General features: G+C 42.7%; 1 protein-coding gene across 1 annotated transcript in view; it reads left to right on the top strand.

Annotated features, from left to right (window-relative positions):
• Nucleotides 1-1,117: 1,117 nt before the first annotated feature.
• Nucleotides 1,118-13,553, top strand: part of CELF4 (CUGBP Elav-like family member 4) — a 673,141-nt gene continuing 660,705 nt past the window's right edge. The window contains exon 1 of the mRNA XM_052776636.1: nucleotides 1,118-1,750. Within this exon, the coding sequence (XP_052632596.1) occupies nucleotides 1,471-1,750 (280 nt within the window). The 5' untranslated portion in view covers nucleotides 1,118-1,470. The remainder of the gene's footprint in view (nucleotides 1,751-13,553) is intronic.

Raw genomic sequence — 13,553 nt, 5'->3', positions numbered from 1 at the left:
TCCCCGCACAGCTTGCACGGGAACCAGGGGAAAGGAGGCGGGGGGGGGGGGGGGGGGGAGGAAAAAAAAAAGAGAAAAAAAAATTGCTCTGAGCACACGCAGAGCCTTGTTTTGTTACTGTCCGGATTACTGTTACCGTTATTTGGGGGACAAGGGGGAGTTGTGTCCTTAATCCGAGGCTCCCTGCCCTCCCCACCCCCAGGTGCTATGAAAGGAGAGCTGATTTCATTTCCACCATACAGTACACTTTGTCTAGAGAGCATTGTTCGGACAAGCAACTCCCGATCCCTGATGACTACAAAATACGATTTATGTTTCCATCAGAGAGAGACAGAATATCCTGATGGCTTGAAAGTCGGGCAAGAAAATCTTATCTAATCAATCCCTTTCCAATACACGCACACACACACACACGCACACACACACACCACACGCAGCTAGTATAGGAGATAACGCCCGCACTGATTGTACGTAAAATAAATATCGGCAGCATGAAAATTAACAATAGTCATCTCGGTATTTTTCGTCTCCCTCCAAAGAGCTACAATAACACAGCTTGCGCCTTTCCTAGTTTGATGTCATCATCATCAGCATAATTAAAAAAAAAGAGCTTAAAGAGCATGCATTTTTTTTAGATGCAACAAGAACAGATATAGTAAAGAGAGCCTGTAACATCACAACCACAACAACAACAGCAAAAGCAACCTCTGAGCCCGAGGATTCGTCCGTATCTGAACTGCTTTTATTATCAATTGCGAAATCATAATAAGAGTAAATAATAAATAAGAGACATCATCACAATAGGAAGAAGTCAGAACACCTTGGGATTGTTTTTTTTCCCCCTCTCAAACAAAAAGGCAGATTTCCCGATGATCACTGAAATTATAACGACAGCGATTGATCGGAGGGCTTGCAAAGGAAAAGGAAGAAAAAAAAAAAATCATCATCATTGGTCCTAAAAACGCAACCGTTCCCCTTTGCTCACTTGGCACAATAGAAATTGACTGTCTCTCAAAGAGCCATGCGCCTAGTGCTATTTATAGCCAGGGGCTGTGTTGGAAGATACCATTAAGCTTCTCCCGGGCAGACAGACAGGGGGGTGGTTGGATGGGAGGAGGGGGTTTAGCCAGAGTAGAGGCAAAAGCAATCCCCCACCCCCAGCCTCCCTTCCCCGCACACACACACATCCCCACACTCACACCCCACCCCCTAGTCTGGCTGGGAATTTGAACCGATCCAGCCTGTTTAAACGGAAAGGACACAGATCTTCAATGTAAAAAAAAAATCAGATCAGACCCAGAGAGAGAGAGAGACGGAGAGGGAGGAGTGTGTGTGTGTGTGAGTGTGTGTGTGTGTGTGTGTGAAAGAGGGAGAGGGAGCGAGAGAGCGAGAGAGAGGGAGAGAGAGAGAGGGAGAGAGGGAGGGAGAGAGAAAAGAAGAGGGGGAAAAAAAGGAAAGAAGATTTTCTCTATGTATATAAAGATGGCCACGTTAGCAAACGGACAACCAGACAATACCAGCCTGAGTAGCAATCACAGCAACCCCAGCACCAACGGGCATATGAACGGATTAAACCATAGTCCCGGAAACCCATCCACCATCCCAATGAAGGACCACGATGCCATTAAGCTCTTTATTGGGCAGATCCCCCGTAACCTGGACGAGAAAGACCTCAAACCGCTCTTCGAGGAGTTCGGGAAGATCTATGAACTGACGGTGCTGAAGGACAGGTTCACTGGCATGCACAAAGGTGAGTTACCTCCTGAACTTTCCCGGGAGAGATCGGGAGAGGAAGGCAGGCTCCCTCTCCCTCTCTGGGTCTCTCTTTCTCTCTTTCCTTTCGATTTCATTTCATTTTATTTCATCTTTGCTTGGCTCAGGGGCAGAGGCGGCAGGCTGGGGGGGCAGGGAAAGAAATAATAGACCCTCCTGGAGAGAGAAAAGAGAGAGGCAGGCAAAGGAGTCAGCTCCGTCTGGTTTATTTAGTAGTATTTTTATTTCTTTCCCCCCTTTTTTTTTGGGGGGGGGGGGGTGTGAGATGCAGCCACTTGCGAAAGCCGGGGCGCCCAGGCGGGCGGCGGGGCGGGCGGCGGGGCTGGCAGGCAGCTGTCCGCACGCCGGTGGTGCTGAAAACGAGGAAGAGGATTTCTTTATTTATCTTTGGGAGCCGCACATTTTCCACCCAGGGGTGTGTGTGTGTGTGTGTCTCTGTCCGTGTGTTTGCGCGGAGCTGGGAAGCCCCTATTTTACAACTGTTGTGTATCTGGCACGGCGCCTTTTCTTTTTCTTTCTTTCTTTTTTTTTTAATTTTTTTTTTTTTTTAATTTTTACTGCTGTTACAGTTATTATTTGTAGTCCACTCCGAAGCCAGAGGCGGAGGAGAGTGAGTTTCTTCGGGGGGGGGGGGTGTATTTCATTTTGGTTTTGTTCAGCGTGGGAACAGGGATATAAACAACAATAAAAAAGCCTACCTCAAGCGGGGCGGGGGGGGGTACGAAATCACAATGTGTCTGTCTGTGTGTGTGTGTTCGAGAGGGTGAGCCAGGAGGGAGGGGTGGCAGTTTAGTTCCAGAGGGGAGAAGTCTCTGAGCAGGCATATTCCAAGCAGTACTTTAATGTGCCCAAAGTCCATCCCAGGAACTTTTTAGGTTTTCTTTAAAGGCAGTGGAGATGTACTCCCCATGCGACGCCTCGCTCGCTCCATCTCTGCCCGCTCCTTTCCCTGCTTAGCTTAGGCTCTCCGGAGGTGCATTTCAGATTAGATGATGCTACGTTTTGGGGGTGGGGGAGGGTGTGTGTAGTGGGGGAGAGATGCTCGGATCCTCGGGTAGGAAAGTAGGACTTGCAGGGAGGAAGTTGAAGATAATTTGCATGGTAGCCCCGCTTTGGAGCAGGAGAGACCCAGGAGCGAAGCAAGCCACTTTATTAACTCAGGTTCTGTATATATGTGTTTGTGTGTGTTTATTTCATTAGATATGTAGTTATAAAAAAAAAAAAAAAAAGAAAAAGATTAGATCAGAAGTGATTGGGGTGTGACTCCAGATTTGGTGCAGGAGGAGAAAGGGTCTTGCAGGGGGCCATGGGGGGAGTGGAAGTTGCATCTGTTACAGGAGAGGTTCAGTAGCAGTGTCTACTCCAGCTTGGTGGACTCCTGGCAGGGAGAGTCACTGGTAATGGCATTACTGGCTTCCCAGCTTTCCAGATGCCTTGGCGAGTTGTAAATCTTGAACTTAACAGCATGTTTAGCAGGCATCTCTTCCCCCTTCCCACTCACTCCCCTCCTCTCTTCCACCCTCAGGAAATGCGAATGAAAATATACCCTGACAGAGCAAAGTGCCAGTTTTGCACAGGCTAGAGAAAATGTTCAGGGCTCAGGGACCGGGGAGTCAGTCCAAGTTATAGGATATTTCTTCCTTTCTTGCCGGTCGCTCCAAACACCCTTCTCGTATTTACAATGATCAGTGTAGCCCTTTCGAACCTTGCTTTCTTTTCAGACTAGCTTCCTAGAAGCCACATCAAGGTCTGTTGGGCATCATTTAAACATGGCATCCATACTATAATAATTATTAATAATAACAATAAAAATAATAGTAAGAAGCACAGGGAAAGAAAGGTCCTGGGAGGTTTTGTCTGATAGATGAGGCATAGTGAGAGTAGCCACTGAGCTCATGTGTGCACGCGTGTGTTTGCAAAAATTATCTAAGGTTTCTGTAAAATAAAAATAACAACAGTAAAAGCTACACTGAAGAGAATCACTCAAGATAGTGTAGAGGAAATCTTTGAGCTAACACCTTAATAAAGGATTTTTGTGGTGGTGGGAGGTTATTTTCATTTGTTGATGAGATTTTATTCTTTTGTTATGTTCCTTCTTAAACCTGTAACTAATCAATCTATGCGTTAACTTTAATTTCTATTTCGTAGATGTGAATTCTTCCTCTTTCAGTTCAGTTTTGCTTTTACTGTATGCCTGTATTCACAGAGACAAACTCAGGAAGGGGGGGGAGGGAGGCAGAGAGAGAGAGGGATCATTTATCTTGCTTGGATGTGTTTAACACATATTCCTGAATTAAGCAAGATACTAACTTCATTTCCCTTCATTTCATTTCTGTTCTAAAGCTGCAACCTAGGAAAAAAGCCAGGTGGGAAATCTTGTCACCTCATCAAACCAAATTGCATGAGTTCATCTTGAAAGAAACAGTCATTTTTAACCTCCTAGAAGTTTTGGACTTTGGAAGGAAAAATGATGATGATGATTGTTATTTCGCAGGTTAGTGTTTGAGTGAAGCTTCAATAGACACTGAGTTGCCAGCGTTTCAGAGATCGGTTTTATTTAGTACATCCGAGAAGAGTTTGAACTCCTTTCTAGCGATGCCGCTGATTTATTAGCTAATCCTGATAAAAATGTGCCTCTGGCTACCTGGAAAAAAATTACTTTCTTGCCAGTAGTGATTAATTACTATTAAGTCAAAAAGCATGATAGGGCTTTGAAGGATGAGGATTGTGTTTGGCTTTTTTTTTCATTATTTTATTTCATTTTCTTTCATTTTTAATTTATTTTTTTCTTTTCCCTTCCCTAAATGCAGTCATGTAAAGCATAGTATTCACTCAGATCTCCTTATTTTGGCTTTGCTTTGCAGGCATAGGTGAAGAATTGCATAAAGATAGCCCAACTTGGCTCTCAGGGGTAGGTTGGCAATATGAAACCCCAAGATGCTTTCCATAAGTGATGCATAATGCTTATACATTAATTGATCCATCACTCTCAGTTGATTTCATTCCTAATCTAGGGGATGAGCCTGTGGCAGTAGTATACCCTGAAGGGTTAATAGTGGGCTGTAGTTTATTTAAGTGTACAGAGAGCAAACCTTGGGTGTGGAGGGGGAGAAGGTGGGTTTGTGTTGGGAGGAGGGAAGGGACAGGAATTAGCTTAAAGTAAAAACGTAGCAACCAGAGTAATTTCAGGTGTAAATCCATTGAAATGAGAGCACAGGATGTGTATTCTTGAAAATATTATGAAGAGATCCTATTGTGGTGCTCCTGTATAGCAGGAGGAAATAGAAAATTAAGAACCTGAAGATAAAGTACAGGACTATGCCCCTCTCCCCAGAAAACTATCACAAAAGGAGAGTGAAGTCCCAGGTTCTCTCAGCAGCAGCCCTGGCTGATACCAGGCCAGATAACAGGGAAGAGACAGGGGAGCACAATTCTCTTGCAGACACACGAAGAGAAAAAAGGGTACGGGGGAAGCAGCATGTGAGGGAAGGCGGGAAAGGCTTGCCAGATCCCCAAGAAAACAAGCTTTCGTGGCACGAGCGTAGCTGCTGCATATTTCCCCCGTCCTCGCTTCTCTCCACACGGGGCAGGAACAGGCTCCTGCTGTGGTACTTTGCTCTAGGGCTGGGAAGAGGCTGTGTGCTGAGATCCACGGGTCAAAATCTACGGGGGCTGAGCCGACCCACCCATGCGCTCACACATACACACACACACACACGCACAGAGTTAACTAATCACACTTGAACAATTTAGCAAACCATTCATTCATAACTTCCCCCCTTCTTATCTAACAGTGGAGTATGCTTAAAGGCTGAGTTACTGGGAGACATAAAGGTTAGTGCTCTCAGGACAGCCATATTATAATGCATTATCTTTGAAGTCATTTAAGGCCAATTTAAGTGGTATTTAGTATAATATTTATGAATTAATGTAATCTAAATATAGGACTGTCCCCATAGGTTTAAACAGCCTTTTCTATCAAAGCTTGCTTGTACCCAAGGCCTGGAATGTGTTTTAATTTAAAACACACAGGTCTCCATAATATTCTATTTAAGAAGTCAGAAGAAATCAGCATTCCACACTTAACTGAGATTTACTGAAATACACGCGGGTGAGTGCACTTAAAGAGTGGAGATAGCGTGCAGTGGGAAAGCAAGAGTCTTCCATAGACCTGAGAGCTACAACATTCTTTCAGCCCTTATTTGGGGGGGGGGGGGAGCACAAAGCCCCCAAAACCTCCTTGAAATCCACCATTGCAGTCCTGTGGTTAGGTTGGTGTTCCTACCTGACCCGAACCTCACTCGATAAGCATTCAATGCTGCTAGAAAAATGCAGTATGAAAAGAATAGTTCAGTTCTTTTGCTGCTTTACATTCTCAAAAGTAGAGATAATTTTGAAATTTAAGACACCTCGGGGGTAGGTAAACAAGGCTTCCATTCATTATATTCTGTTCTGTTTGATTACAAAGATAGATGATAGAAAAATTAAAACCTTGTTAAGTCTAAGGATGTTTATGAAGGCTTTGGATATCTGAGAAATTCAAAGGTGCAATGAAAATGAGCATTCAGTTAAGATGATTTATTTGTATATATGTATAAATGTATAGATTTGTGTGTGTGTATACATACAGAAAAAAGAGATGTATACACATTCATGCATATAGCCTTTGGGAAATGGAAATTTAGTTGAAAAGAAGCACAACGCAATACAGGTGCTGAATAAACTCCTCCATAATTGAAACATAAGGCTTGCCTGGCTGAAAGCAACACATACAGCATTTAGTATGGTAGTAAACCAAACAAGTTTTAGGGAGGTAAATGCACAAATAAACTGGAATAAAACAGAGGAGGCTTTATGCCTTAGGTCTAAAGAACAACCCCTTAAAACAATCAAAATGCAATTGGATAGCTTGATGGAAGAGAGAGGAAAAAAGCAACCCCCTGTACATTATAATCTCCCGTACAGATGAGCATGTATGTGTTTTGATAATGTCAAACAGATAGCCCAGACTGCTTCATAAATTAGAAGGCTATATGTTAACTCTTTTTTTCAGGGGTCTGGACATGGATTCTGGTTTATAAAAGCAGCTGCAGCCAGTTATGATGCTGTTGTTACGGTTGTGTCAGCATTTCCAATACAAACTCCAATTTTCTGGGATCTCTCGCTTGGCTGTTAAGTTTTGCACTGAAAGCTGTTCTTCAGCTAGCCCCACTACCATATCAACTAATCATCCTTACAAGAATGGATTTGTTTTAAAGTTACGTAATGCGGAGGAAAGAAAGAAATTAAAGTTTGTGTTTCTAGAGCTTTTGTTTCTGCTCTTACCTTTCCCCAGGTTAGACTTAGATCTCCTTCATATTTATGGATTACTATTGTCTTTGTCCCTCAATATCTACATATACCAGTGCCTTTGGGCTTTTTAGGGAAGGAAAAAAAGGTACTTCTTTATTTCTTTAAAAAAAAAAAAAATTAGCGACAACAACAAAATTTCATAGTATTTACTTGGCCAACCAAGGTTTTAATTAAAGGGTGAATCAGGAACTTACTACTCTCTGAAGTATAACAACAGAAACAGGGGACAGGGTTTTTTTTGTTTCATTTTATTTTTTTCCTGTATTCAGCCAGAAGAGATTGGGAACATCAGCACTCAAGTAGGGGGAAAAATTGAGGATCCTTGTCACCTTGGATGAAAAGCGTGGTTCATCTGGTCCTGTATCCTGCATCGGCCAGTGGCCAGTGCCACAGACAGGGCTTTCTTTAGCAGAGGATTCAAATTGCATAGTATAATAAAAGCCAGGCAGCTGATGGAATAGTCTTTTGAAGGAAGTTGTCAGAGAGTATCTGGAAATTTTGCCTGGGTAAAGAGTGAGTGAGATTGCAGAGAGTGTCTTGTGCTCAACCGAAAAGTGGATTGTACCTGTCAAGGAGGGCTGGCAGAGGACTTTCTGTGCACGGTGGTCAAGAGCAAGGGACAGAAGGGGCTGGATGATCGAGGAGGGCCTCCCTTAGCCTTAAGAGCTGGAAATATGCAGCCACATTTTTCAGCAAGACGTCAGGGTGTTTTTTATCATGCATACCCTGTGCGCATGCATACCAGCCGCACTGACCCGACAGACCATAACGACACTAAAGGAGCTGTTACCGTCCCTCCCGTCAATCAAGTGTGAACTGAGGCGGGTTTATGCGACAGGCAGTAATGGTTCCAAGGGAAAAAAAGTGGGGGAGATGATCTAGGCTGTTGGGCCGCTTACCTGCATTTAAAACAGAGAGAAAGCATCAGATGCCCAAAGACTCAGGTAGGTGTTGGCTATAGCCTTAAAATAATATTCCATAAAAGCAGGAGGCTGCAGAGCTCAACATGACCTGTCCATCAAGTGCTGTCTGGTTTCTGCCCCGTAAGAGTTCGCACTGAGCAGGTGAGGTGTTAAGTGAGCTAAGTTGAATCCCGTCCTTAACAACTAGGCTGGTGTTTCATATATCCCAGCATCATCTTTACTTAGGGAGCGAAGGCCTGTTGCCTGCTTGCTGGGCAGAAGTCAGTGAGATTTTTGCCATCACGTCAGTGGGTTCATGTTTGGAAACCCTGGCACAGGCTTGCACTTATCCAGTGTTTCACATTCCCTTTCAAATTCTGGATTGTGGATTTACATAGCAAACCACAACACTTGGAGTTAATGCTACCGGCTTCTGCGCTTACTGGCTTGTCCCTTAACTTAGCTTTCCTTCTGTAAGTGAAACTAAAACTAAAACAAAGCTGAGGAACTGACAAAAGCCTGACCTCTGCCACATTTCTCACTCACTTAACTGCTCCACCGATGCCCGTATGACTGTTGCCGGGGTTTGTCATGGCGGACTGACCCTTATGTATTAAAATCTGCAGCGGAAAAAGGGAAACATAATAACCATAGCGAGTTAAAGTTATGGCTTTTCTTCCACCGTCGCTTCCCTGACTGAGCTGGGGTATATATTATAGGGGCCTCTCTCTCTCTGTAACTCCTCAAGATGCATCGTTGCATTTTGGGAATCGCAGGATCTATTGAATCACTTTGTCTGTGCTGCATCGCTTGGTGTGGGTTGGAGTCAGGATGTCACCACAGATATTGCATTTGTTTGCTTTTGTCACCGTGAGCCACAGCCTGAATGCACACACAGGTGAATGCAGCTTTTAATGTGCATTCATTACATCCAACTGACATCCCCTTGAAGGAAGAGAGGGCTTATTATTGTCGCTCCTTAAAATAAAGATGGATGAGAGCTCTAAACCTCTCAAATAAAGTGCCTGACCATACGTAGTAACTAAAAATAAATCATATAGGGCCATCTATTCCATGTAAATGAATGGCAAGACATATAGATATAGACATTGTGTTAAGTTTGTCAAGCAGAAGCAGCCAAAAATATTGATCGAGGCAAGGGGGGAAAATTGATAATGAACTGGGCTCCAAGAAGACTTTAATTGACAGTGACTTCTGTGAACCAGCTTTGGACAGTATATATAAACTGACCACGATGTAACTTTATTGCAATGCACTCTCCTTTAATTAATTGTCACCTTTGTTAAGACTGGCTACAGATCAAAGGTTTAGAGATACTTAACAGGTTCTTAGTAACAAACCCTTCAGATGCATTAGAAATATCCGACAGTTCAGCCAATGAGGCATGCAGATTTCGATCTACCTCACCCTTATCTGTTTATTTCTCCCTCCTTTGTTGAACATGAACAATCATTGTTTAACATTAACTATTTCATAGATGGCTTTGTTGGCAACGTTGACGCCTCCAGGGATATATCGTTGCGGGTGACAGGGACCTTCACTGTTAGGTGTCTCAAAGTATTTTGCTGCCACAAAGTTGCTTGCGGTTTGATAGACCAAGATGCAGTGCAGACACAGTTTGTAACGCAGGCTATTCTTTCCCCTTTATATGGCTGAGGTCTGTAATTTCCTTATTTAAATCTGGAAAACATAAACCCACAGAGTTTGCATGAAAGGTGCAGCCAAGAATGAACTTTTCTGTGAGAAGTGCATACGCAGAAAGATAGAAGTGTGCCTGCCATGTTTGTATATCACACACACATGCAACCATTTATTATATGTGCATATTAATGAAAACATGCATTCAGTACAGACAGGCTGATATAGATTTCCAGATAATTCCTTTCGAAAAGACAGTACAGAGATCATACTCTTGCGTGAAAGTGGCAGGTGACTTAACAGGCTATTCCTGGAATTATATGCAGAGTTTAATAGGATACATAGCTGTTTGTTCATTACACTAATTTAATGATACAGTCACAGTTAATTAATCCATCTCTGGTTTATTTGTACATTGTGTCTGAGTCTCCAAAATATTTTAGAGGCAGCCCGGCTGACTTCCCAGTGCGCTGGGGCAGATAACTCTGGACGTGAAGCTTCTTCAAACAGAATAAAAATGGAGCTTTGCAGATAGAGTTGGTCTGATGAGATCTGACTGCATATTTGGTCTGTTTCTAATTCAAATGCCTGTGTATATAATACACAGAGACTGTGTATGCACGCATGTATCGAAAGGGCAGACTTACATTTGCACATAGTTCCTCTCCCTTTCAGTCCCTAAGGATAGATTCGCATCACATAATATGCATCACTCACTGCAAATGTACACAAATATCTTTGTCGGATTCGGTAGCTTCTTGCAGGTAGATGTATAAAGCAGCATCAGCCTAATAATATCCCTATAAAACAGTGCTTCTTTCCTAGGATCCAGAGGGATGAAGGTTGTCAGAAGATCAAAAGATATATCACAGTGTGCTTGTAGAAATCCCCTGATTATGTTTCCTCTCTATAATGCTCTAATTCACTATTTGATCAATTGTAAAAGGGCCAATGCTTTAGGAGGGGAAAAAAAGTATTCGGTTACTAGATGCTTGAGGGTGAGTGAAAATCACACCTAAAATTATATGTAGCAATACAGTAATGAGCTTATCAATACTTCTTTAAGGAATCTGACAGCCCTATAGGAGAGATTCAGTTCTGTGAGCAAAGGTCACAATATAGATATTGCTTATTAAGACTATCGATAGCCTGGTTGACCAATCTAACCAGAGACTGTATAATGTACCTGTTGTTAACAGGCAGGGAGGAGAACTACGAAGAATTTACAGAATTGCCCACATGTAATATTAATAATATTGATTGATTCTAATAATATAATAAGGTAAAGATGCACTTCTTTGAAATGGTGCATGAGGAGGGGGGGAGAGAGGGAGATGCCTTTGCTGAGTAGATTGAACTGGCTTGCACCTCTTTGAAAGCTAACCCAGAGAAAACTCAGTTTTCTTGCCTCTTGCAGGCAGGGGTCTGTTTCTGGCCCATTATTTCACCCGACCCAGACGGGAACAGAATACCTCTTTCTCTAGGATCGGGTCTTTGCCTGGCAGCTGTAGAGAAGCCCAGGACCTGAGAAACTCAGAGCAGCCAGGACCATTTTGGTCAACCAGTTCAGCCCCTGTCAGAATAGGCTTAATCCCAGAGAGCTCTTTTTCAACACAGCAGTGCAAGGGAAGTGCTTGATTTATTTTATTTTTTCACACCTTTAGCAGCATTTAAGAAATAGGGGGAAAAAGAGGGTGGAAGTAACGTATATTCTACGATATGCATAATCTATAATTGACAGGAAAGGACTTTGCAGAGCAGCTACAGACCTGCTCCAAAGCCTGCTGAAGTCTTCAGGAAAACTCTACCTTGCCTGCAGCAGTGTTTGGATTGGGCCCTAAGTTACGGGCAGTTCTGCAACATACTGCTTGTTGAAGCAGGAATGACCGATAATACGCAATGTGACTGCCTTAAGGTTGTTACTCATCTAAATCCAGATACACAGACCTGCTTGCTTCTGAATTTCCTAACTACTCCCTCTTCAGCAATAGGCTGCCTTATCTAGGTATGCTAGTTCACTCCTTCCGCTATACGATTCAGCTTGAAGTGTCTCGTTCCAGTTTCTGTATGGTAGTTTCGAGATGGTTTGCATTTCATTATGCCTTCTCTCAGTTTACAGGGCAAGTGTTTTTCTTTTGTGAGCATTTAATTGCTTTTAAAAGCGATTTATTTGATCGTATTCCATCTTCAATAATACATGGATGAGGATGCAATTTTTCACCCTCTTTTATAAAGATATATTGTTATTCAGTTATGCTATTCTGCGGGTTTTGTTCTGTTTTGTGCATGTGGAGGGAGTCTGGTCATTTTTTTGCTTTGTTTTCCTTCTTCCTATCTTTTTTTTTTTTTGGATTATGGATTTTTTTTTTTTTCTTTTACGAAAAAGAAATCTCATTCAAGATACTGGCAATAAATGAGAAAAGTAGGAGTGGAAGTGAGGAATGGGCAAGACAACCAACAAAAATCCTTTGGCAAAGTCTTTAAAAGCATACCATTGCTGCATTTTTATTTGCAAGAGTCTGGATCCAGCCAATTTTGATACCAAAGAAAAGAGTATCTTACAAATGATTTAACTCCAAGTTTAGTCATTGACAGAGAAGGGGAAAAAAAAGCAAGCTAACCCATAGAAACACTGGAATGAAATGCACATAAAGATCTTGCAGGAGATAAGGGTGATGATAGAGTGGTGCTAGGTTTTACATTCTACTATTGGGTTAGTAAAAGTTAACACCAAATTAAACAAACAAATAAATAAAAAGAAAAGCAAGCACTGCCATTCCTTCTGGGTTATTTGCTAGTGGCTAATACACCTCCGAGCTGCCCCTTTTAAATTGCTGCCTGTGCCTGCAGCTTCATTCAGAGGAAGGGCATTATCCGGTGGGTGAGGGCGGGCAGTGAGGACGCCTGGGCTCTAATCACGGCGTGGATAATTACTCACCAACAGTCTCTGATGGAGTCACTTAAGCTCGGTGCCTTCAGGCCTGATCTGAAACCTGTTGAATCAATGGAAAGATTCCCATTGGCTCCAGTGAGCTATTGATCTTTCATTTCCCCATCTTCAATATTAGGCCAGTTGGATCTAATTTTTTTTTTTATTTTTTTTTGAAGGGAGAAGTTAATGGCATAAATTTGACTTTTATTTTTTCTTAGTAAAGGTTTTGGTGCATCTCTGATGACAAATGTGTTACATCAGAGCCCGTTTCAGCACAGATGAGGAAAACATGCTTTCAAAAAACATGCAGCGGGGAGGTGGAAAATTAGCTTTGCTCATTTCACTTGTAAATACATATTTGTTCCTGCTTTTCCAAGAAAGGGTCAATGGCAATTTTGCCAGTTTTCTTTGTGTGAGTAGGATTCAGCCTTTGTAATTTCTCTGTCTACAGGAATATCATCATTCACTGATTCAGGATCTTGATTTTTTTTTTCTTCTTTTAGTGAATCACATATATACTCTTCATTGTTATGGCAACTGAGGGAGCTGCAAAGCTCAAGGATTTGACGAAGGGCTGCATCCCACCTTTCTTCTCTAAGGGCCTGATCCAAACCTATTGTTCACAATACCATTTGGATCAAGCCGAAGGTATCTGCCTTCACCGGGTCAGTAAAAAGAGCAAGTTCCCTCTAGACAAGTGTACTCCTGCCCTCAGTATGGGCAGATGGAATTGGCAGTCGTTGTCCATTTGCTGAGGACCGACCCAACACTCTCTGAAGTCAATAGTTAGACTCTGACCCAGACTCACAAACAACAGACAGACACCATGTGAATCCTTAAGCAGCGATGTGAACGTCCCTGACTTTGGCAGAGCAAGGTAGCCCAGAAGGGAGTTTTCACTGCTGCTACCCAAGAAGTAGCTTATTGTGGGAAAT

This window comes from Harpia harpyja, chromosome Z (assembly GCF_026419915.1).
Source record: "Harpia harpyja isolate bHarHar1 chromosome Z, bHarHar1 primary haplotype, whole genome shotgun sequence".
In the NCBI taxonomy this organism is placed as follows: domain Eukaryota; kingdom Metazoa; phylum Chordata; class Aves; order Accipitriformes; family Accipitridae; genus Harpia; species Harpia harpyja.
This window is presented reverse-complemented; position numbering and strand designations above follow the sequence as displayed.